The following is a 27,898-nucleotide window of genomic DNA, read 5'->3' as shown; positions in this document are numbered from 1 at the left end:
ACTTCTTAATGTTCCACTGAATGATGCTCATAAATAAAGGTAGTTAGATGCAGAAATACAGGTAAATATATGACAAAATTAATTATAGGTGATCCAGTTTTTTTTTTCAAAGTTTTATTTTATGAAAATCATATGCCTGGTATCGGGCGGTTCCTCTACCATTTCCTCCAGTAAACATGGTGTTGGAAATGGAGATTTAGAAAAATGGGAAGTTGCAGACGACATCCCAGAGGTGGTTGTGTGGGCTTCCTTAACAGGGAGCTTATTTGGTGGCTTACCACCAGCTGCATTTACTCCTGTCCACAAAGGTAAAACTTTAGGGACAGGAACTTTCAGAGGGATTGAACTGCTGGTTTCACTGGCTGCAACTATTGACTTTTTATTCATTTTAGTAAGCTCTGAAATAGTGGCCGTCAGTGAAGAGATTTGATCAGATAACTTCTGCACAAATTTTTTTAACTCACTGCAGGATCCCCATTGTTGGTTATCTACATTTAAAGGAGCTTTGATAGGTGTCACCTATCAAACAGCTTTAGCGGTGGCGAAAGAAATATTGTGTTTAACTAAGTTATGAGAGTTGATTAATTTTCTATATTCTCTTTGTGCAGCTGGAAAGGAAGGTCTTTGCTCTGTACAGATTCTGAGAATTGCCTTCTCTTCTTTAATAGTTGGGCAATCCTAGGAGCAAGCTGTATATGATCCACTGCAATTCACACATTTCTCGTTTTCTTCGCAGTTAGTGTCACTGTGACTTCCTTACCACATCGAGTTTCACTGGCTGCAACTATTGACTTTTTATTCATTTTAGTAAGCTCTAAAATAGTGGCCGTCAGTGAAGAGATTTGATCAGATAACTTCTGCACAAATTTTTTTAACTCACTGCAGGATCCCCATTGTTGGTTATCTACATTTAAAGGAGCTTTGATAGGTGTCACCTATCAAACAGCTTTAGCGGTGGCGAAAGAAATATTGTGTTTAACTAAGTTATGAGAGTTGATTAATTTTCTATAGTCTCTTTGTGCAGCTGGAAAGGAAGGTCTTTGCTCTGTACAGATTCTGAGAATTGCCTTCTCTTCTTTAATAGTTGGGCAATCCTAGGAGCAAGCTGTATATGATCCACTGCAATTCACACATTTCTCGTTTTCTTCGCAGTTAGTGTCACTGTGACTTCCTTACCACATCGAGCACAGATCACTGTTTTTGAGCAGGACATTGTAATGTGACCATACCCTTGGCATTTGAAACATCACCATGGGTTGGGTATGAATGTTCTTACTCGAACTGATAGATAACCTACTTTTATTTTCTCTGGTGTTAAGGGAAGGCTAAATGTCAAAATAAAGGAAGGTGTAGGTTCTTCCACTCTGCTTTGCCTTTTCATTATTTGCTTCACCTCCACAAATTCCAGAGTTTGAAGCTCACTAGCTATTACATTAACATTCATCTCCAGAAAATCCCAGCAAAAGATTACCCCTCGGCTAGTATTTAAAGATTTGTGGCAAACTGCCTTTATGTTTATTACCAAAATTGATAAGACGTAAGAGGGATCGACTCTGTTCATCATTAACCGTCTCAACCATTGATCTATCTCTTAACTTCCAGACGTTTTTCGGCAAACCACCTCGACCCGTTATAACTTTATTTATCAGGAATGGAAAGACCTTTTGAAGAAAGCCTCCTTGCTGAACAATAAATCATATATTTTTATACAGTGGATGGGATGCATCACCATTCACAATATTTTCATCCATATAGTTTTTATCTTCATCAGAAAACGCCGAATGAGGTCTTTTCACATGACAAGGTTAGGTGGTTTTTTTCAGATGGACCACCAACCATCGTAGGATTATTTTGTGGACTTGAAATCTTGGTCCCGCCAGTAAAGGCGATAGAATGGACTACTCCAGCAGAGCGCACATGTACTGGAGCTAGAGCTAATTACAACTGGATTTACCCAGGTGCACAGAGGACATCATTCAAGACACACTATGTACAGCCATTCACTCACCGGCACAATATTTTCACCTTGGGTTACAGTTGCGTTTCATAAGGTGTCGCAACATCACCAAGTGTAAGTGAAAGAGGAAATATTGTAGAATGTTGTTGTGTAGTTGTGTAAGGGTATATGTTGTAATTTGTATAGTGTTCTTAGTATAGTGTTGTATATGTATAATATAAAGTGTTCTGCAGCTCTGGGTGTAGTGGGAAGAAAAGCTGCAGAGGCTAGGGCCGTGGAGACACCAACCCCCAAAGTCATAAAGAATAAGACTACCTGTCAGAGGAAACTATCAAAATGGATTCAGGAATGGTCAAAATGAATATTTCCATTGAAATCTGAAAACAAAAATTTTTCATGGTAACAATACTTCCTTTATTTAGTACACGGAAGAAAAAGTTAGGTAAATTAAAAAATTATTGTAAGATTAAAAAAAATTATATTGTATATATACCATGAAATTTATCATACCAATTATAAATATATCATATGTATACTGTCTTCCATGAGTAGCACATTATAGCACTAGCTAGACAACCATCGCCTAGATCAGATCTGTGCCAATTCGGCTTGGACAAGCTATAATGAACTATGTAATTCTTTTACTTCAATATACGAGGTCTGTTCAGAAAATAACTGAACATTTTTTTAATTATACACCAATGGAGATATTTAGTTACGTGTGGTTGGCAACATTGAAACGTTTCTGTGAAAGTTTTCCTCTGGTTTCACACAAAATTTTACATTGTATCATAACACAATGATACCAACTGTAGATCACTAAACAGTTCTGTTGGCGGGTAATTAAAAATGTTCGGTTATTTTCTGAACAGATCTCATATGTCTGCTGTAAAAATGTAAATCAGACAGATATATACAAAAGAAAAAATGAAGTAAAAATAATTCTATAAAATAAAAAACAGAAAAAGAATAATACAAAAATAAAAACAGAATATAAAAATAAAAATATATTACGAACAGATTAACTAATAACAGTATTAATATGATTAACATAAATTTACTACTGCATTAATCAGTTAGACCTTCAATTTTCTTATTATGGTCAGTACTGATATTACATTAACTGAAATTATTACGTTATTTATTTCATGTTTTATTGCACTATAGATTAATCCAACCTATATTTGAAATTGAACAATAAAAATAAAAGAATTAATTAACAGATAATTAATCCAAAAGCCACAGAATATCTTATTAATAACAAGCATAGCATCAGAGATAAAGAAAGTAACTTAGAAATCATAGAAATACATCTTAACTTAAAAAAATTAAAAAACTTAAAGAAGTATTACATCTATAAAACCAAGAATAGATCATCAGCTCATCAATGATAAAAATGAACACATACAAGCAAGAAAATATTTTTACAACAGGAAGAATAATTTAAAATGGTACATTTCAAAACAGATGTAGACAAAACTGGCAATATTTAATTGACAGTATAAATTTAAGTTCCAAAACTTTTGTCATGAAAATAAATAGGATATTTTATGTGATAATTTTTTCAAGGTCCGATCGGTCGCAAAATAAAAACCCGCACAAAAATCTGATGAACCTTTGAGCATATGTATTGCGCAGCGTCTCTAGTATGGCCTTCAATCATGCCGCGTCACTTTGTTTAGTTCTGAACACACAGCTAGCACGTAAACATGTCTACAACAATAGCATCTCCTGCCAAGTGTGAAGTGCGTGTGGTAATTTGATTTCTTCAGGCTGAGGGGTGTAATGCAGCTGAAATTCATCAACGAATAAGTAATGTGTACGGTGAAACTTGTACGGTGAATGAGTGACAGCAAAGTGCGACAATGGTGCAGGAACTTTAAAGCAGGATGTACAGATGTTCATGATTCAGGCAGTCAGGGAAGAAAGTGAGTGTCACCGATGATCTCATTGAGCAAGTGGATGAGGCAATTCGAGAAAATCATCGGTTCACAATTTCTGTATTGAGAGATTCGTTTCCTGAAATTTCAAGGTCATCTCTCTACACCATTGTGAGTGAGAGACTTCAGTACCGCAAACTGTGTGCAAGATGGGTTCCCAAGATGCTGTTCGACCATCACAAAACAATCAGAATGGACGCCTCCCTAACGTTTCTCCAGCGCTACCACAATGAAGGAGAAGATTTTTTGAACAAAATTGTCACAGGGGACGAAACATGGGTCCATTTTGAAACTGAAGAAACAAAAGAACAATCCAAACAGTGGACGCATTCTCAATCTCCCAGTAAATCAAAGAAGTTCAAGCGAACCTTCTCCAACAGAAAGTGTATGGCTACTGTGTTCTGGGACCAGAATGGAGTTCTCTTGGTGGAATTCATGGAACGTGGCACGATCATCACTACAGCCTCATACTGCGTGACTCTTCAATGTCTACGAAGGGCAATTCAGAATAAGCTGGGAGGAATGTTGTCATCAGGCATTGTCTTTCTCCATGACAATGCTCGGCCGCACACTGCAGCTGTAACAAAGAAGCTCCTGAAGCGTTTTCGTTGGGAAGTGTTTGATCATCCACCATACAGCCTGGACTTGGTGCCATCCAATTTTCACCTCTTTGCTCACATGAAACGCTGGCTATGAGGACAACATTTTGGCACAGACATCGAGCTGCAGACCAGCGTAGAAACATGGCTGAAAACACAGGCGGCTCTGTTCTATGACGAGGGTATTGGAAAGTTGGTACCACGCTATGACAAATGTCTAAATCGGAGTGGCGACTATGTAGAGAAATAGTATAACTATATAAGTACTTGTTAGAAATAACAAATTTTTTATTTTCACTGTGGTTTTAATTTCGTGACCGATCAGACCTTGAAAAAAAAAAACCCTCGTATTTTACAATTGATGATGAACCAAAGTTTGAAACAACTTTCAGGGAAAAAAATGAAATCAATACTACAAATAAAAATTAAGCAAACAGAAATATAATTTATTTGATAATAGGATTAAATGTATGGCTGTAGTCAATTTATGTAGGATAAATTACCAAAAAACAACTGAAAAAATAGAAATCATGGATAAACTTGAAGAACTAGTCAACAACCTTAAAAAAATCACAGACTTAGGACCAATAAATCTTGTAAAAAACATCAATGGTGAAACAGCGAATGTGACAAAACAGTGGAAAAAAGACATCAAGCATGACTATTTCACCAATCCTAAAAATCAGAAACATTCTTCCAAAATCTAGTAAAACAAAGAAAGATAATAACCAAACCCTAAGGTGAATAAAAAGATAACATCATAAAAACACACTGAAGTCAATAAAAGAAGAATTCAATACAACAGTCAAGAGACTACTACAAAACCTTCAAAAATCAGCTCCAAAAATATGAACCGCCAACCCTACTAATAAAGAATGAAAACAGTAAACTAGCCCATAACAAAAAAGACAATGCAAAAATCCTAGATAAATATTTCATCAAATTCGTAAATTGCAAGAACCGACAGAACTCCTAAACTTCAACATCAACACCCCAATAACAACACCACCAGAAAACATCAACCCTCCTACAATAAAAGAAGTCTACCAAGAACTGGGTGGGATAAAGAATTACAAAGCAGTGGGAGAAGATCAGACTTTTTTAGAGATCTGGAAACATGCAGAAAGATCAGCAAAAGTTGCCCTTCATCAACAGCTTGTCAATATCTGAATCAAAGAAGAACTATCAGAACAATAGGCAACAGCTCTCATCCATATGCTACACAAAACAAGGGACAAAACAGACCCTAACAATTACAGGGGAATTTCATTCCTGAACACAACATACAAAATTCTTTCAAGCATCATCCTCAATAGGATCGGTTCACAACTTGAGAAAGAACTACAAGAATACCAGGGAGTTTTCTGACCCTAGAGGAGCTGTCCAGACCAGATTATGAGTCTCAAGCTAATAATCGATTACAACAGGAAAAGAAACAGAGAATCCCTACTAAAAATGCTAAGATACCTTGGACTACATACAAATTAATAAACATGATAAAACTGACCCTCACAAACACTAAGTCAAAGATAAAATTCTGGGACGAATTTTTGCTTATGCAGCAAAAACATTCTTCCACCTGAACGAACAATCAAAGCCAGACTCCAGAAAATCAAAAGCAGAATTGGAAGAACCTACATCAATAAAAAGTACCAGAAAGACAGGTGGTAGATTGTGCCCGACAAAGTCCTGTACAAAAAGTTAGAACCCATCACTGATACCATGCATAAGAGGAGACTAGGATTCTTTGTACATATCATGAGGATGCAAGGATTAAGAATTCTGAAACAGCTAGTACAGTATAATCTCGACTTGAAAAAACACCAAGACAGGATGCAGATGGATCAGAGAAATAAGAAAGGATCTGAAGGAAATTACACCTGTGGACACCGCAGATAAGATAAAATTAAACAAGAAAATCAAGAACAAAAATACTCGCTTCACACTCACAAGAAAAAAGTCACTTCAACACAAACAATTTCAATGCTAGAAAGGGCACAAAGATTGGAATGTAAGAAAAAGTACTGAGAGGACCACAAAACCCAAACAGTCCCATCGAAGAGACTTGGATAATAGATTGACTTAAGTGATCCTATGCAGTCATAAAAGATAATGATAAAACCCCAAGTTCATTCAAGAAGAGATTTTCAGAAAATAAATAGTTCAAAAAAGTAACAAATAATTTTCCAATTATTGGATATGATAATTTGCCATTTACTAGTATTGAAAATAGTTTAGAAATAAGTAATAAAAACTAGGAAATATATATTTTATTCAGGGAAAAATAGCTGAGAACATGAGTAGATGGGATACCAACACGCAAAAGCTGATCTACCCAGAACAAATACTAGCCATAATATTGAGGTAAATATTGGTAATTATAATTATTTTACATACTTTGTTTTTATTAAGCAAATAATGTTGATTACAATGATAAGAAATGTTACTTTGTGCATGAATTACTCAGATGATCATATAAAAATAAATAATAAAATAAATAAATAAAAAAAAATCAGAGATAATATTATGATCTCCGTTGTGATATAACTATATTTATTCTGAATCTAGATGGACATTAACTACCTTTAATTTGTTATTGATTTAACAAAACTTTTGTATTTACCAACCAATTATTTTTGCAAAAGTTTTAACATGTGATGAAACATTATTAATAAAAAGATTTTTCAGTAAAAAAAATGTATATAAAATAAGTTTGAGCATAAAATATTCAAATAAAATAGTTATTTAATTTTAATTAAATTAGCATATTGATATTTTTTTTTTTTTAGTAGCAAACAAAGAATCTTTTCTTTTTTTTATAAAAACAAAGAAAATTTAATATTTAAAAATGTTGACTCAAAAAATAACACAAATTTCAACATTATTTTCTAATTATAGACTACCTTAAAATAATGAAATAAATATTTAAAAATGTATTAATGGAGGGGCACTATATTGTTCTGTTATAGAACTTTTCGCTGGTCTTCAATTCACTCAAAGGTAGCAAAATGGATAACTGACTGAAATATATTTAAGGTTTTCTTGTGTGGACGGCATCTCCTGATCTAAAATATTTCTGTATTAACAGACAATTTCTTCTTTTTTTTTACATAGGCTTAAACATATAATGTTTAGGTAGTTAACACAATGTTTAACATAATGTGTTAACATAATTTAATTTAACATTAATGTGTTTAACATAATGTTTAGGTAGTATTGGCACTAAACTAGAATTATATTCATACTGTAAGAATCAGATATTTAGGACCCTACATTAAAGGCCAACTGTATTTTTTAACTTGCATAAAAATAATAACATAGAGTATAATAACAACTAAAATAACTAGAATAAAAAAGAGATTATTTCAATAATATTAATGAAAAAAGTATGTAATAGAAAGAATAATCCAAATTATGGTAATCAATGAATTCTATTTTTTTTTTCCCCCAACGAAAATCCATAAGAACACAAATGTTACAAAAATGGTTATTTTAAAATCATTTCATTGTTTTAATCCTAATTTAAAATAATTAAAATGTCTAAGGCTTCACAATTCACATAACAATACTCCTCAATTTGGCAGATACCTGGCAACCAAATCATCTTTCAAGGATTTGTATTTCGCATTCTGATGCAGTATTAGTACAATTAACCAGACAGCTAGGATAAGAAAAATTCTAGAATAAGAAGAAATGCTAGAAAAAAGAAATGTTAGAATAAGAAGAAATTTAGAATAAATTCTAGAAAGGAATATTTGCACTTACAAAGAAGGAAAAGTGATTGGAAACGGACAAGGCATTTACAATATCAACAAACCAATGTCAAACATATTGGAATAATAAAAACTTCTAGAAGTGGGTCTTTATACTATAATTACTAACATTTCTTTTTGTTAATACTTCTAGCAGTAGCCAATTCAAATTATAACTTTATTTATGTTGATATAGGTGTTTATAGAAAATCATCAGATCCCAATTACATAACTGTGTGTTTTACAAATTATTAAAAGAGCATAAACTGGACATTCCTCATCCATCACCAATTCTGAAAACAGCACACTTATATTTTGTATTTGTCAGATGAAGCTTTTAAACTAACAGAATTTTCACATTTATATAGAAGAAAATTTCTGAAAACTAATATAAAAATATTCTATTAACAATTGTTGATCACAGAGGTATGAAAAGTGTTCTTTTGGAATACTCGCTAACAAATAGAGAGTATTTTATGACTATTAAATATACACATAGTTTCAGCAATTGATAATTGATAATAATAAAGGTGTATTGTGCAATTTATAATGTTGTTTTTCACCGAGATAGTTACTATTTTTAGGATATACTAATTTATAAAGAATGTTACAAAGTATCAAGAAAATTTAGTCAAGGAAGCTTTGCTAAATGTGAAGAATTTGCATCATACTTTCAATAGTAAAAAAGCAGAAATCCCATGAAAACATAGCAAAATCAGTATTTTGATAAGTTGTTATTTGTATAATTTTTTATTGTAAAATTGGAATATACTCACATTTAATTATATGCATATTTTAATTTTTATACTTTAAGATGTAAAGTAAATTCTACATTATTGCAATTCACTATTTTCAAAATAAATTGTATTCATGTTGTAATTTACAATAAGCTTATACTGTTTTTACCAAACACTAAACAAAAAACTAATGAAAAATAATTAACTTATAATAACAAATAGCACAAAAATAACTGAATTCAGTACTTAAATATTTAATTTTTATTTTTGCTTTCCAGCATAAAACTGCAAAAAAACACTTTCCATCTTTCTCCCATGCTTTCATTTTTCCCACCTTATTTCTAAACAAATCACTTTAATAATTCCATAGGCTAGCATGTATTTCAGAGCCAGCCTAATGAATAGCTCCATAAAAACTAGCAAACAAACTGTATGAAAACAAGAGCAGACAACAGAACAGTGAAGTTAGTCGGTTCAACTAGAAGCAATCTTGTGAACAATAAGATGAACATCAATCAAAACCACTTGACATGAGGAATGACCATTCACTGACTAAAGCAATTAGCAGTTGCAGTGTCATGCATATGTTTAGGAATAAACTATTCATTTAAATATATGGAGTTGTACTCCCTGACCACCAGCCATCCATTTTGATGACTTTTTGTGGTGACCTCAATTGCTAAAAATGGTCCGTGTATTTCAGCCCTTAATTATAATTTGTCATGCATTTACATATATAATTTGTGTAGAACTGCTAATTACAGTAATAAAATAAGTAGAAAAATATACACTTTTATTTATTTAAATATTCTAACACTATCAGCTACTAAACAGGGTTCTTTAATTAATGAGTTTAAAATAAAATATGTATCGCTCAATATGAAGATCAACATATCAGTGACAGATAATGAAAAATTAGCAAAATGGAAAAAATGCAATTTACTTACAATTAATTAATTAATTTACTTTACAAAATCAATTTACTTACACTATGAAGAATTTCGGCAAGATTTTCAGTCAGACTATCAACAGATGTAGCAATCCTTCCAACTTCATCCTCTAAATCATTAAGTATACTGGCATCAATAACTGGAAATTGGTTCATTAGAGACTGCCTATACAGCCATGTTGAATTACTCCAACTACTAACACTTCCAAATGGAGGTAATGCATCTATAAAATTTAACATTAAATTGTGTTTTAAGAGAAAATACAACTTTACCAATTATACAAATATTACCATAATGAAGAAATGAGCTGATAATGCAACACATATATTTCATTATGAAATCTCATTCGTAAAAAATACTCACTAAGGCAATATAGACATACAAAACTCAATAAAGAAACTTAACATAAAAGGTAGACTGCAAAAAGACCAATTAAGTTTCAAAAAGGTACAAGAAATTCTTTAAATGTGGAGTTTTAAACAGTGCCGTACTACTCCATACAGTTGCTCCCTCAGGCTTGTTCCTTATTCAAACATTAATTTGTTCCCACTACTCATCTTTGAAATCATCCAACTAAACATTATTTTTTTTTTTTAAATAGTGTTATAATCCTTTGGAAAAACATTGCAAACTTTCAAAGCTATATAAATTGTACTTTAAGCTGAACGCTGGCAGCTACAGCCAACAACAGAGTTCAAAAAACTTCACAAAATTTTTACTAACTTATGTTTTTATCTGCGAAAAAAACCAGATATATTGCATTTTTAATATATTTTATAATGCTTGAAACCACAAAAAATTCTACAAAACCATATTTGGAAGTTTTAATTAATTATTCTAAAATTTAAAACAAGCATCTAATTTTTTTCTAAATATGGTTTGCATTTGGTAGAAATCTGAATCTTCAGAAGTGTTTATGAGCCTTCATTGTTAATATGCTACCAATCTAAAAACTGAATAAACTGATACTGTACTTATAAACCTTTTTGAAATATATTTGAAAAGTTTTAAAGATAAATTCTAATTTTTTGGGCTGGGAAAAAGTTGGAATTTTAAAATTAAAAACATTACAAAGTATTATTTTCATAAAATAAATGATAAAAAATAAAATAATTAAAAAAAGTAACAAAAACAATAACTTTGTTGTTAATGTGGTAATCAGCCCTCCTTAATTTATCAAAATCTTCAGTGTCACTCATATGTGGTGACAATCGATAGCAAGTAGTCATAGTAAAGTGTATAGAGTATTTGTTAATGTAAAATGAATGCAAAGTCAAAGCAATGAACTGAACAAATCTACAACAAGAAATGCATTTGAATAGTCATCTGTACTTTTCAGGCTGTGAATTTATTGCTTTATAAACAACATAACTTATTCTTTCTTTCCCCCTTTGCTGTTAAGCATCAGGGTACTATCATTATAAAATTAATAATAAATTATTTATTTTGTTTATACATAGAATAAAATAAAGGATCATATCCAATTATTCTGGGAAAGTAATGAAATTGCATTTCCTGTGGAAAATGATTAAATATTTGATATCGGGTCTATTTTGATAAAATATCCAAGAAAAAATTTAATTATAAAAAATAACCATTTTATTTGGTATTGTTTAGCTCATTACCAAACAAAATGTACCATGCAATGGCAATATATGAAATCTTTATAAAAATAAAGACAAATAAAAGCATAATCTAAGCTTTTAATTTCTGCAGAATTTTATTAGTACTAAGGAGTAAACTTTTGTGTCAGCCAGATTTTATAAAAAGATAATTGTATTACAGTTCTTATGTTTATTGCTATGGTCATTCGCCAACAGCATGCAGTGAACTCCACCCACCATTATTAGTTTATGATTTATGAGAGCCAATTCATTGAATGTATCTTTAACAACATTTTTACTATCTTTAATTTCCAGGATAGTACTCCCTGGAATTTCCAGACGTAGAACCAATTCAGATGAACTCGGATAAATTGAATTTACATAGATGAATCGTTTGCTACCTTACCCAAAACCTGTATACTTTCTCATTCTATAGTATATAACAATGATTAATGATAAAATGAAAAATAAAAAAGATAATGATCTTGTAAATTATTCCTAATTTTTCAATCAATATACTTATTTAAATTAAAATCTATATATCATTATTTTCACATTTTTCAGCTACTTATTTTTTAACTATTCACTAACACACGTAAATGTCATTAACTTGGATTCCAATCTAACGATTGCTGACTGGCCAAATCAAAATATTTGTTAAAATAAGTGAAGTACAACTGTAAAAGAAATGGTAAAAAAAAACTAAAGGACTACAAAACATGTCACGACTTTAAAATTATGTTTCAAATAAATTAACATTGTTAAGAATGATTACAATAATTTTAATTTTTTCATCGTAATACAGATTATATTTTAACAAAATAGAAGTTTTTCATCATAAAAATTAAAGCAGAACAAACACATTTTAACTGTGCACGTAAAGTGAAGAATTTTAGTCTATAACTCTAAGCTTCTTACATAGATCTTTCTATTTCACCCCACCACTTAAAATGCCCCTAAGACAAAAATGTTCAATACTGCAGTTAAAGTTGTTGATCACCATGATGAAACATAATAACTCCTTTTTTTTAAACATGAAAAATTTTTAATGATTCACTTTCAAATAACACAGAAATTATACTTTCTAAAAGTACTTTTTTGAGTTACTCAATTCCTTCATCAAGCACCTATCTCTAACTGAGCAGGAAAGCTCTTTAGTATGACATTAAATAATCTATTTGAACTATGTTTTATTAATTTAATAAATTATTATTATTATTATTATTGTAGATAATATAAAATATTATATTGTAGATAATCTAATTCTAGATTGCTTTGCTTTTCACACGACTGCCCAAAAAGGAGTATAATATATTTACAATGTACATATGTTTGCTCCACTGTAGTAGCTCAACGGCTAAATCGATTTAGATGTATAACCCCTCATTGGAATACTAATGTTACCGGGAGTGTCAGCGGCTATATAAATAAATAAATAAACATATATATATATACACACATGTAGCAGAGGAGATTTACCAGTTGAAACACAAACTGTAATGAACTGTGAGCCTCTATCACTGCGTTAGCTGGGTTTGAACTGAATGATTCAAATCAATCGAATGAATAATATTACAAAAATAACAGAATGAAATTTACATAAAATAAAATAATACTAAATAAATTTAAAAAGTTTCTGTTTAATAATAACACAGGTAAAAAAAAAATAATAATTTGGAACTGAGATAAAAGTAGGTGAATTAGAATGTATTTTTTATGCTGAATCTTAAAATGAAATCAGCTTTCCTTCATTACCCGCAGATTTTTAATTATGATTCTTTAAAATATTGAGAAACTTCTTAAAAAATATGATACAAAAATAATAATAATTACAATTAAAAATCCTACCTTTATTTTGCAGACACTTACGTTTATTTTAATTTCTTCTTATTTTCCTTTTGTGTTCAGTGAAGTCTTCTCTTTTTATCATCCAGCAGTAGTCACTCATTATAGATTCACCCTATATGCCTTGATAATATTGTTCCATCTCCAATATATCTTGGCGTAACCCTTCTCCTAATTTGTCGCTGATGTCACCCAAGTTTAAAGGAAAAAAGTCGAAATGAGAATGTAAAAAATGAATTTTCAATGACATTCTGCAGCCTAAATTTTTGTAGTTCACATAAGCTGATCATAGTTTTCACCTTTTTTGTTTCCAAGAAAACAAGTAACGATATTTCTGAATGACATCCATGCTGCTAGTTCTTTAAGATTTAAATTGCTGTCAAATAAATTTTCATGAATTAATTTTTTTTATTTACAGCCTCATGAATATCCTCTCTTTTAATCTGGCTTCACTTAATTATGAAAAAACCTCAGCTAAATATTTAAGGCCATTTTCATCTTTATCTAATGCTTTTAAAAAATTCTTCATCAGGCCTAGTTTTATCTGCAGAGGTGGTAAAATAATACGATCTGCTTCGGCAAGGGGAATATTGACAACATTTTCCTTTCCTGGGTAAACTGATTTCTTTTTAGCCAGTCTTTAACTGTGTAGTGTTTATTTGTAGCCTGACTATCTCAACAAAACACATATATTTTGTAAAGCCACTCTGGAAACCGAGAAGAAGCCCTATCACTTTCAGGTCAGCAATGACTCACCATGAGTGTTCATCACACTTAATAGCTTTTAAAATTTTTGACAAAATTGACTTTCATATGTTTATTTCATTCAAACAGCATGTGTTACCAGTATAGAAGAAAATTTAGTCGAATTATGCAACAACACTGCCTTTATGCTTCTTTTTGTAAGTCTATAAATAAACGCCAATCATGAATAACAGATTCAATGTCCAGTTCAGACATTAGCCCCCTAACATCAAGGCAGGAACAAATTAAACCATTTCTCCTAAAGTATTTCAGTGAATTTTTGTTTCAATTTCTATATACTGAAATTTTTGTATCCTTGTTTAATAAATTCGATTCTTTCAGACATGAACCTACGAGCTCTGCATGTTGTTTCAATAAATACAAGTCATGAATTAGGTCGCTCAGTTCTGCTTGTGTTATGAGGTGAAGTTCAATACTTGATTCTATGGAATTTAATTAATATCTAATGAAGTTGAGGATTCACTAGTTGACCCTTCTGGGAATCAGAAATTTCTTTCCAAGAAGTTGGAGCAATCGGAATCAGTAAATCAACACCATGGTCTCATAGTTGAACGAAGATTTGGGTATGCAATACTACTGCTTTTATTGTCTGAATTGAAACCACCAATATTTGTTATGCAAAAATAGCAGATATCATAATGGTTAGTAGGCTCTTGCCAAATCATAGATATACCAAAAGGCAATGCTCTTTTTTCCTTTTAACCACCGAGTTAGTTAAACATAGCACATAACATGCATGCTACATGTAGAGCCTAGGATTTGTCTTGGTGTCCCAAGGGAGAGGTAAAATAATGTTTGTAAGCAGTTTTCAGCACATTCAATACTGGTTTTCGTAGACTTTTCATGCTAAATTCTCCACAAATGTAACAAAAAATATTTGGAGAATTTACAAGCCCGAGTTTTATTCATTGAAAAATTCAATTTTTTTAATGAATGAAAGTAAAGTGAAATATTACAGAAATACTTATTTAATTATAAAGATAATTAATTTTAATTTATAAATACTTAATTATTAAAATACTTTATAAAATTGTTTCACTGTGAAGTGCAATAAAACATAGCACAAAACACACACAACTTAACAAATCTTGATGTTCAATAAAATAATACGAAATGTTGTTCTGTCATAAAACTCTTTCACTAAATTTACAGCATCACTTATGAAACAATCTTTATAATACGTGTATGATAAAACCACTTTCACAACTAATGAACACAGCAAATCATAACAAGAGCTGAACTCATACTCTCTCTTTTTTTTCCTGTTTAGCCTCCGGTAACTACCGTTTAGATAATTCTTCAGAGGATGAGTGAGGATGATATGTATGAGTGTAAATGAAGTGTAGTCTTGTACATTCTCAGTTCGACCATTCCTGAGATGTGTGGTTAATTGAAACCCAACCACCAAAGAACACCGGTATCCATGATCTAGTATTCAAATAAATGAACTCATACTGAAGAAAAATTATTCACTACTTGACTCATTGACATGTCTATACACATCTGGCTTGACATGAAATGACATCATTCGACTGTTATATCAAATATAAATCTACAGCATGCATCACAATATAAATCATATGTTAATAAGTAAACATACAGATGTACTAACGTATTTGTATTGTTTGTTCCATGAATAATGGAACAAATAAATGTAAGGGGTTTTGACTTAAGAACATTACATGATGGGTTGTTTCGGAATACATATTCAGATTCAGCAAATAAAATACTACATAGAACACCTACTCCCTTTTCAGTTCCAAATTTTATGTTGACCAGTGTAATAGGCTTCCTGTGGGGATTAAATGTAAGGCTAAAGTGGTGAGATGATATCTCATGCAAGGCTAGACCAATCATCACCATCAACAGGTAACAAACGGGGTGTCTGTGGGGTGCTGTTTTGGGAGGTACAATTGGGTGCTCTTATAATATCTCTGCAAACAATTATTTGATTTAAAAATACAAACAAGGTATTTGTTAGTAGATTGAAGGCTAACTTTTGCCTGCATCAGGTACAATCCCGATCTAACAGATCACGATTATTTAGAAATGCTGTTATACCTTAGCAACCAATCTTCTGATTTACAAAATTCAAATTGGGTATTTGCTAGTATAATATAGAATTATGATCCAACCAAACCAGAACAAAAAGTAACTGATATAATCAGAAAAATCAAGTGGTCAGTGATATGCTGAGATTAGCTTGAGCCCGGCAAGCTACCAAAAATGGTCTTTGTAGAGTTTGATCACAGTACAATTAGAGGTAATGCTGTCAACATCGGACTGAGAGTCGAGCTCACTATTATCGAATTTGATGTTTTATGGGGACAGAGCAGTAGAACGGAGTATGCTGCCATTAATATTGTGCTAGGCTGTAACAGTGCATAAACTACAAGGGACTGCCCTAGATAGAGCTGTCGTAGATCTGAACACTCACGTCTTTTCCAAGGGCCAGGTCTATATAGCACTGAGTTGCGTGAGGCAATCAGAGTTTAGCCATTAGTTATTTGGATCCCAGAAAATGGTTATATGATCCGCGTGATAAAAAAGTATCTCGAGGAACTCAATTGCTTGAGAAATCTGTAAGTTTAGATTGGTATATGCCAATTAAGTAAATAAACTGAAATGTTTAATTTTCTCATTTGGCTCAGTACGTTACATACGTTATACCCAAAAGTTTTCGATTCGTGAATTTTTCTTGATCACTAAAAAATATTAAATAATAAAACAATTATAAAAATTAAAAAACAAATATAAAACTGACCTGAAACATGGCAATAAATCTAACTAAAAAAAGAAAACAAGGTATGAAAAAATAAAGGACTAAACATGGTTGTGCAATATTTAATTAAATAAAATAATGGGTGACCAATCAACTTTCAGTTCTAATTTGTTTAAATATATTTTATGTATTGTAGAAGTAGCAGGCATTTAAGGTTGTCCTAATGATTAAGTTCTAACCTGATCTTACATCGATAAGAAAAAGGTGCTCTTTAATATACAATTATTAATATTCAGAGCCCCCTGACTGCATTTAAATATCTTTGTTGAAGGACAAAATTTTCTTATTGATATAAGACTTGGTGAGAACTTAATCATTAGACAACCTTAAATGTCAGCTATTTCTACAACATGAAAAATACATTTAAACATATTAAAATTGTATGAAAGTTGATTGGTCACCCATTATGTTATTTAATTAAATACTGCATAACCATGTTTCTTCTTTTTTCCTGTTGAGCCTCTAGGAATTACTGTTCATGTATTACTTCAGAAGATGAATGAGGATGATATGTATGAGTGTAAATGAAGTATAGTCTTGGACAGTCTAAGTTCAACTATTCCTAAGATGTGTGGTTAATTGAAACCCAACCACCAAAGAACACCAGTATCCACGATCTAGTATTCAAATCCGTATGAAAGTAACTGCCTTTACTAGTGCTTGAACACTGGAACTCACCACTTCCAAATCAGCTGATTTGGGAAGATGCATTCACCACTAGACCAACCCAGTGGGTTGCATAACCATGTTTAGTCCTTCATTTCCATACCTTGTTTTTTTAAATTTGATTTATTGTTGTCGTCTTTTTAATTCTGTTTATTTATTCTTTTTCAACTTTTTATTTTTTTTTATTTTTTGGCAGAAGTGTTTTTTAATTTTTATAATTGTGTTTATTATTCACATAATAAACTAACAAATCCCAACACTGACAAATAAAGCAGCCTAAAGATAAAACAGCAGTGACCACTAAGTACATCAGATAGACTGAATGCACAATCATACTGATATAAAGAACACATACAAATATTACATATGCAACAGAATAAATCTTTCCAAATTACTATAGAACAGGACAACTTTATACAAAAATATGTAAAAACATCCAAATTTTATACCTTGTATGTTAAAGTCAAGATTTCAAATGCTTAAACAGTAAGAAATTTACAAACACTGAATCTGATAATACCAACTTATTAAAATCAATTCATCGATCAACTATAAACTAATGGGATTCACAAATCACTTAAAAGACAAACACCATTAACAACACCAGTACTCCAGTAAAGAAATGTAAAATTACCTCTGAAAAGAAGAGGAAGAAAATTTTCATATAATTTAAGTAAGTTGCACAGAAGATGAAAAGTCACATAAACATTAAATTTAGCTTCACACTATGTTTGATTTACATAAATTTACTTTGATTTTATATCGTACATTTATTTACCTTAGTTTAAGACGAAGACCTATTAAAGCTGTTTAATGGAAATTTTATGAATCTATTCTCTTAAAAAATTTTACTACCCATTTTTCATGAAATATTTTTTAGTTTAACATGGATTTTAATAAAAACTAGCCTTTAACATTCCCTATCTCAGCTGCCCTCATCCTTTCAAGGCTTGGGTGAACTTAGCCTGAATTCATTTAAGCATTTGCTCATAAAACATTCCCAAACAAAAACAACCATCCAGGTCAAAATCTTTCTCACAAACAGCTATGTGCTTGCTTCTCCTTCATACAACTTTGATCTAAATAAAGCCAAAATTAATAACCTTTTCCTTAACATTAAACTATATCCTAATGGCCAAAAGCAACTTTGCCCTGAATGACATCCTCATACCTAACCAACAAAAAAATCAACCTCAAAAACTGACTACATCTCGGACAACAAACTTAGAAATTTTACCATAAGGTGGATTTAAAAAGTCCCAAAATAAATTTATAAAACATACTGGGAAGAGTATTATCTGAAAAGTTATTAAAATAATGATATGCTGCGTCAACTCTCTCTCTCTCTCTCTTTGTAAGAAGTCGTAATGTACCTCTTGCTTTTCAAGAAATGATTGTTGTTGGTGGCACTGTGATGCAGTCAGGAAAATTGGATATGTGATTGCAGAATATATTTTTTTTTTGTATTAGTACATTTGATGAACTGATAATTCTGACTCCTATTCTTATCATCATCACCTTCAGTTTTTTATTATAAATTAATGTAAATACTGACAAATATATAAAGGAGAACATTGAAAATTAACCATCCTAACAGATAACACATTCAGCCAACAAGTTATAGTCACTAATTCCACAATTGTTAAAAACATCTTACTATATTTCTTTTTACAAAAAAGTAACTGGTTAAAATAGCAACCATGGCAAATTAAATATTTTATAGAAAAAGAAAAGAAATTTTACATTGCATAAATGAATTACATACATTAAATATACTCAATTAAACTTACAAACAGCATGTAAAATCATCACACAAAGAAACCGGTTCACATCATGAACCACTTAGGGATCAATCCATTTGAAGAGTCCCAAAAAAACATAAGCTGGTTGCTTGACCAATTCAAACAAAATTGAAACTTACCCAGTTGTTTTCTACATGTTTCAGGATCTTAAAACTATTTTTTTATTTTTTTTTGTATAGTTACATACAGTGACCTGTGGTAGCCATTTTTTACTGTGAAGGTTTACAGAAAAACATCATAACTAAAAACCTATTGGTCATGGAAGGATGAAACAAAAACAAATTTAATTACATTTTCTCAAGATAAAATTGGTCTAGTGGTTTATTTATCTACCTCTCTTCTTTCTATGAGAAAATTACCAATAAAGTTGAACATAAAAAACAGTGAAATTTCACTTTTGGTCATTTTTTTCAAGAGGCAAGGATGGCATGCACAGTTAAATTATTGTTTTATATGTAGGTATGTATTAGCAGTTTTACCATAAATATATTAATGGTGATATACTTACCCATAAACTTTTATGAATTTTTTAAATTCAAATAACTCTGATGGGACTGGTGATAAAAATCTCAAATTTGCACAACTTACAGTGTTTTTGTAGATGTTTATGGCAAATAAAAAAGTTTCTTATGTGTTGTTCTAATAAAAAAGTTATAACCTGTCAAAAATCATGAAAAACATGTTAAAAGCGATACCATTTTGACTCGCTAAATAAGTGCTCCAAGGGGGTTTCTCGTCTTCTTTGCACTTTAAATTTTTTATATTTAGTTCTTATGTTGAAGTTGATGTTTTCAATATTTTTAAAATAGTTTTTTTTTAATTATTAATGATAGGTCATAATTTAATTATAACTTAACCAATACCAGTAGCCTAATACAAATTTGATTCAAAAATGCTTGAAAAACCAGGACACAGCCTGCTATTATTGTCATGTTCATAAAATAATAAAACTTTTTTAAATGTGTGCTTTATGTCTTTTACCTACCTCTGGTAGAATGCCTTGCTCATTAACTAATTCTCTAGTAAGTCTAATTGAACTCTGATATTATTTTAGATATGGTCCACGACTGGGGAAGTACACTGATAATTTTAACCTTATCTTCATCTTTAGAAGCAAGAACACATTTTTCTTTTAGTTTTAAAATAAGATCATCATATTCATATGAAGAAGATTGAGCTGGATTTTCGTTTTCAAAAACTTTTGAGTCAAAACAAAATTCAAGATTCTTTTTTAATTTTTCAGATACTTTATTTATTTTAAATTTTAATGCTGACGGTCTTTGATTCGTGCTTAATTTTTTTCAATTTTGATGAAGGTGATACACCAAAACAGCATCCAATTGTACAATATTGTGATGTGGGGCAATGTATTGCTCTTGGTCTTTGCATTCATGTAGTTCTTTGTTCTGCTAAGAAAAAATACTTTTGAAACAATTAACACAAAGAGACTTTTCAGGAACTAAATTTAAATTTGGAAAAATGTGTTCTTTAAGAACTTGCTCTAATGTTATGCGTCTTTAAGTTTTTTTAACTGTTTTTTTATGAGTTGTCAAAGGATCACAACAAAACTGTTCATACAGGTGACTGAATTTTGACAAAGACCTTTTTTCATGATATTTACAAACACTAGTGACATCTGTATTAACACGTAAAAAAATAAATTGTTTGTTTTCATCACTAAATTCACACATTTTAATGAATTATTTTGGCACTGTACTATACACTGTCTGTTTTATAACACTCTTCATTTGCATAAATTCCTACAAAACATTTTTCTTCCATTGTTTTATGTGTAATTACTTGAAAATAATGTAAAAATTTAACTGATTTTTAAAATTTACAAATATAATATTAAGTAAAACTTATTTATTTAATAAACACTTCCAAGCACAGGATGAAATTTGAGACACTCTGTAAAGATGTGAACAGGTCACTGACTGTCAGACTGACCGGTCTGTAACTGCAAAGCGAAATGGTGCAACAAGCATAACGAGCATGTTGCAGCATGAATTTTCCTGATGACTGGAAATGACTTCAAGCGCCTGTTACAACATGAACACTGCAGTTGAATAGTAAAAACAAATCTATTTCAATTATAGTAATAAGTATAAAAATAATAAAGTGCCAAGAAGACAAGAAACCGCTTGCAGCACTTATTTAGCGAGTCAAAATGTTATCACTTTTAACAGGTTTTTCATGATTTTTGAGAAACATTTTTATTATAACAACACACAAGAAACTTTTTTATTTGCCATAAACATCTACAAAAACACTGTAAGTTGTGAAAATTTGAGATTTTGATCTCCAGCCCCATCAGTTATATGAAGCAAAAATTAGAATTTAAAAAAAAAAATTAGTTTTCAAAAATTCATAAAAATTTAGGGGTACATACATCACCATTAATATTATTTATGGTATAACTAATAACATATACCTACATATAAAAAAATAATTCAAAGTGTGTATCCCATCCCTGCCTCTTGAAAAAAATGACCAAAAGTGATTTCACAGTTTTTCATGTTCAACTTTATTGGTAAGTTTTTCATAGAATGAGAGTTAAGATAAATAAACCATTGAACCAATCTTTTACCTTGAGAAAATATAATTAAATTTCTTTTTGTTTCATCCTTCTGGGACCAATAATTTTTTAGTTATGATTTCTTCCATAAACCCTTACAATCACAAAATAGGTATGTGCACTGAAAAAAAAAAGGCTGCCACAACTGCTTAAACAGAAAAAAATAAATAGTTTTAAGGTCCTGAGATATGTAGAAAACAAGAGGATAAGTTTTTTTTCAATTGGTCAAGCAACCACCCTTGGGTCACTTCAAATGGATTGACCCTTAGGCTTAAATTAAGTTTATATGGATAACAATTAAAACACACTATACATCACAATACAAAAAACTAGCAAACTATATGAAATCTATACATTCTATAGATGATATAAAAATTTAATAACAACTAGAAATTAAACATATAATCAGTAAGATGATAATTTCAAATTAAAAAGAAATGCAAAAATAGTATTTGATCACATCCTACACTAACCGCTTTTCAGGGTTCCATTGCTGCTTCAAGAATGATGTTAAGAGAAGAGGAAGACCAGCAATCATCCAACATGGTAAGAAACGAACTATGAAAGTTCTATAAGATCAACCACACAAAGAAATAAAAATATTGAACCTTGAAACGAACATAATCTACGATTTCTTTATTATTATATTTTTGTAATGGATTTACACATAAAGAACACTTACCATCCTTTTTTCCAACAGGGCTTGAAAGTTTAATTTTGTTTTCTAAATCTTCTGCAACAAAAAGCACCAATTCTCCTTCTTGAATTACTGTGCCATTTAGTTGGTTAAGATATCCCACAGCTTTATGTTTTGGAAGATTATCATCACTTTCTCCAGTGAGATTATCTTGGTCATTAAAAAGTGAAAGTCTACTAGGACGCTCATGCAATTGTTCTTCACATTTAATTGGATGTTCAGCAGAGACTTGTTCTTCACAGTCACTTTTAATTTCATTATGTCCAGTAGCTAGTTCTAATTCTTGCAAACAACCACTTATATTATTGTCTTCTAATATTGAATCATCTGGCTCAGATGATTGAGTATTAAATGATATTTCTGTATAGGAAGCTGTCATTCCATGAATCTGCAAGACAGGGTTTGATAAGAAGAGGATTAAACATACTATTCAATTTTAGTGACATAAAACATACACTCATAAACTTTAAAAATAAATGTTACTGTAATTTTTCTCATCTCTTATTTCAGTATTATTTTATTTTATGAAAATAAAACAGGAAATGAACAGAGTGAAATTAGTTTACCAAAAAAATAAAATCTGTAATACATTGGGAAATGCAAAGTAACCAAATACAATCTATCTATAATCAGTAAGCTTTGTAACTTTAATCAAGGGAAATACTCAAATCAGCAAAAATTACAATTTCAACAATATATCAAAATTACCATACATATTCATTAAGAAATAATAATTAGGTGCTTCTACTTAGTACTAAAATACTGCCCATGAAGACTATAAGAAATATTTCAATTACACAGAAAAATTCTCATTTTCCTTAAAAAGAAAGATATGATTATTTTATATGATATAATAATTATTTTACATACGCAATAGGAGATTTATTTTGGGAAGAATGTATAATGTATGATACATGACTAAAGTACATTAGCTGATAGATACAATAGAATGTTAAAGTTAATTAACTCTAATCTTCTTAGACTAATTCGATGACACCAAATAGTTATTTAAAAACGGATTTTAAATGAATAACAAAAATAACATTCATGGGATACATGAGAACACATAAGAAAGAAACTGTTGTAATACGAACAGATTTTATACGCTTTTTTTTTAATGGAGAATAAAAATCTCATGTTTACAATTATACCAGAAATAACAATTGTAGGTTAGGTTATAACTTCAAATACATACAATTTCATCATCAAAATCAATAGTGGATGTCACATCACCACGACGTTTTGCAGATGTATTTGGATGAGCAGAGCTGCAAGTAACTGAATCATTTCCATCGGAATCACTGTCTGTCAAATTCTGATTTATTTGGTCAGGAGCAGCCATTACCTTTAGGTTAAGAAGGCTACTGAAAACAGACCGCAGCAACAAATGTTATCGCAAACGTAAACGAATACTCAATACTCGGCGATTATTTATAAGAATACTGTATACTAAACAACGGTAGTAAGGTGACTATAATTCCACTTACAAACTTAACAACACAAAATTTAAATTCATCAGTGCTGTTCAAAGTAACGCATGCGCAAACGAAATGGCGCCGTTGTGTCGGCTCTCTTCAACGATCAAATTGCTACAATTTGAAAAATAATGTTAATTTGTTAAACTTCATAGAAACTTATTATACCACATCGTAATATTCTCTACAAACAACATTAACGTACCTGTTTTAACATTTGATTCGAACTACAATTACTCTTGGAACTTCATTAAAACTCACTATTTGTAGGAAATCCCTATATTACTCTGTTGTTAGAATGAATTCATTTCATTATCTAACAGACTTCTTAAAACGGTGTGAAAAGTTTAGTCTGATAGAGAACCTTTTTATAACAAATAACGTGGTCTGGTCAAGCGATACTGGCAGTAAAAGTGCATGACTATTCAGAACTTCCAGAGTATCTATTCCAATTGGTTACTTTTTTATACGAACATCATTTCAAAAACATTATTATTAGTTCTTTTAAAAATATTCTAAGAAAAAGTTTCTATTACATTCAATTCTGCTATCAATATTGTTTGTTCTGCTTATGTGTATGAAACCACGCTTGCGTGTTCACGCTCCCTACAATAGCCCTACAACATGCGTATTGGACTGATGAGATGAGGTAACCATAAAAATTCCCTCATCCGTAGTTAATCGAACCTAAATACTACTATTTATTTAAGAAAATGTTACATATAGTAGAAATTATAAGTTACCATTTAATAATACTGAGAATTTAATTTCTGCATGATTTTTATTTTTTTTATTAACTTACTTGAATTAATAACTTTGGTAATGCCTAATTTTAGGAATTTATTTATTGTTCAATGAATGTCTAACACATACATAATAATCATACTACTTACCAAAATTCAAATTTAAATTTTTGTTAGATGAAATTTATCTCTCTGGGAACACTCATTCACCTAGCCACTACAGAATTCCATCCATACGTTCAGATATTCCTTGGAAGATGCCATTTTTAAACCAAACAGTTTGTTTTTAGACTAAACCTTTTCTGTTTATAATAATAATAATAATAAGTAGAGATACTAGTTCCACCGCCTTGTTGTATCCATTTCATTTTTCAATTCCGATCACCATGTTTCCAAGTAGAACAAACCACTACAAACACAAATTTTGCTTCAAAACATAAGAAAAACATACCAAAAGTATAATCACTGAGTATGCAGTCACAAATACCTTGGGGTACAGATGTAGAGTAGTTCACTGTTATCTCATTATGAGATAACTAATTTATATGACATAATTTTAACTATATTTTTCCAAATGCTTCTTTTTTCATCTATTTGCCACAACACCTCTTCATTTGTCACTTTATCCACCCATCTGATTTTTAACATTCTCCTATAGCACCTCATTTCAAAAGCTTCTAATCTTTTCTTCTCAGGTACTCCAATCGTCCAAGTTTCACATCCATATAAAGTGACGCCCCAAACATATACTTTCAAAAATCTTTTCCTGACATTTAAATTAATTTTTGATGTAAACGAATTATATTTCTGACTGAAGATTCATTTCATCTGTGCTATTTGGCATTTTATATCGCTCCTGCTTTGTCCATCTTTAGTAATTCTACTTCCCAAATAACAAAAATCTTCTACCTCCATAATCTTTTCTCCTCCTTATTCACATTCAGTGATCCATCTTTGTTATTTCTAGTACATTTCATTTTGTTCTTGTTTATTTTCATGTGGTAGTTGTTGCGTAGGACTTCATCCATGCTATTCATTGTTTCTTCTAAATCCTTTTTAATCTCAGCTAGAATTACTATATCATCAGCAAATTGAAGCATCTTTAACTTTTCACTTTGTACTGTTACTCCGGATCTAAATTGTTCTTTAACATCATTAACTGCTAGTTCCATGTAAAGATTAAAAAGTAACAGGGATAGGGAACATCATTGTTGGACTCCCTTTCTTATTACAGCTTCTTTCTTATGTTCTTCAATTATTACTGTTGCTTTTTTTCTTTTTTTTCTTTTTTTTTTTTTTTTTTTTTTTTTTTTTTAGGCGAAAAAGGGTTGGACGTTATCATCGCCCGGAAAATAAATAAATAAAAGTAACTAAAGTTGTTAGATAAAATTAAAACTTAAAACTATTATCACAGGAAACAAAATCCGGAATGGGTGTAAAAGGCCCATTCTCGGATAACAAAAACACTAACATGTAACTTAAAACTACGTTAAAAACTATCATATTAAAAATAAATAAAACTTAAAACTAAAAAAGGAGATAAAACTTAAAACTATTATGTTTAAAGTCTTACAACTAATATCACAAAAACCTTACAACTAATTTAAAACGACAAAAGATTTAGACGAATTTAAAAAACACAAAAAAAAACAAAAAAATATGAATATATATATATATATAAAAAAAAAATTCCGATAGGGAGTGTAAAAGGCTCACTACTCGGATAACAAAAACGATACATAGGACTAAAGTAATTCAATTTTTATATTATGTTAAATTTTTTGTATTAACCCTATACTACGCAAAAACAGAAACATCCGGTTTAAATCCTCTTTATCATTACACAAGATACCACGGATGTTTCTGAGTAGTTTAAATTTACGACGCAATGCCGCATAACATATGCAGTCCACGAGTATGTGGCGCACAGTCACGCGGCAGTTGCATCGTGTGCATAGAGGTGCTTGTCCTCTTGTAAACAGGTACTCGTGTGTCCTATTTGCAATCGACAGAGAACTACTTCCTCACACCGGAGTTTTCTGTATGAGGAGTCCCATGGTAACACAGAATCTTTAATCTGACGGAGTTTATTATCAACGGTAGCCGTCCAGTCACCTTGCCACCTTGCTCTTAGTAATTGTTTTACATAGTTAATGAAATCAGAAGTAGCAACTCGGGTGGTGAAAGGAGGCTGGTTACATGCTTCTTTGGTAGCAGAATCTGCATGTTCATATTACTGTTGCTGTTTGGTTCCTGTAAATGTCAGCAATCCTTCTATCTCTGAATTTGAACCCCAATTTTTTTTTTTAAAATGCTGAACATTTTATTCCAGTCTACATTATCGAATGCCTTTTCTAGGTCTATAAATGCCAAGTATGTTGGTTTGTTTTATTAATCTGAGGCCTAAAATTGCTTCCCTTGCTCCTATACTTTTCCTGAAACCAAATTGGTCTTCTCCTAACACTTCTTCCACTCTCCTCTCGATTCTTCTGTATAGAATTCTAGTTAAGATTTTTGACTAGTTAAACTAATTGTGCTGTATTCACATTTATCTGCTCCTGCTTTCTTTGGTATCATGACTATAACACTTTTTTTGAAGTCTGACAAAACTTCCCCTTTTTCATAAACACACGAGTTTGTATAATCTATCAATCACTTCCTCACCTGCACTGCGCAGTAATTCTACAGATATTCCATCTATTCCAAGAGCCTTTCTGCCATTCAAATCTTTTAATGCTCTCTTAAATTCACATCTCAGTATAGTTTCTCCCATTTCATCTTCTTCAACTTCCTCTATAACACCATTGTCTAATTCATTTCCTCCGTATAACTCTTCAATATATTCCACCCATCTATCGACTTTACCTTTTGTATTATAAATCAGTGTGCCATCTTTATTTAACACATTATTGGATTTTAATTTATGTACCCTAAAATTTTCCTTAACTTTCCTGTATGCTCCGTCTATTTTGCCAATGTTCATTTCACTTTCCACTTTTCTTTAAT

General features: G+C 30.9%; 1 protein-coding gene across 5 annotated transcripts in view; it reads right to left on the bottom strand.

The window, feature by feature from the left end:
- The window catches only part of BORCS6 (BLOC-1 related complex subunit 6), a 40,583-nt gene extending 15,866 nt beyond the window's left edge, over positions 1–24,717 (bottom strand). For 2 of the 5 annotated variants that reach the window (XM_075362244.1, XM_075362245.1), the window contains exons 1-3: positions 23,870–24,220; positions 22,660–23,062; positions 9,974–10,158 (exon numbers count right to left, since the gene is read on the bottom strand). In XM_075362244.1, coding sequence (XP_075218359.1) covers positions 9,974–10,158; positions 22,660–23,062; positions 23,870–24,016 — 735 coding nt within the window. In that variant the 5' untranslated portion in view covers positions 24,017–24,220. Of the gene's footprint in view, positions 1–2,272; positions 2,335–9,973; positions 10,159–22,659; positions 23,063–23,869; positions 24,221–24,354 lie in introns of those variants that run through there. The other 3 variants (XR_012756016.1, XM_075362246.1, XM_075362247.1) reach the window with 3 other exon arrangements.
- Between the last annotated feature and the right edge of the window lie 3,181 nt (positions 24,718–27,898).

This window comes from Lycorma delicatula, chromosome 4 (assembly GCF_047948215.1).
Source record: "Lycorma delicatula isolate Av1 chromosome 4, ASM4794821v1, whole genome shotgun sequence".
Lineage (NCBI taxonomy): Eukaryota > Metazoa > Arthropoda > Insecta > Hemiptera > Fulgoridae > Lycorma > Lycorma delicatula.
Note: the sequence above shows the minus strand (reverse complement) of the source record. Positions and strands in the feature narration are given on the sequence as shown.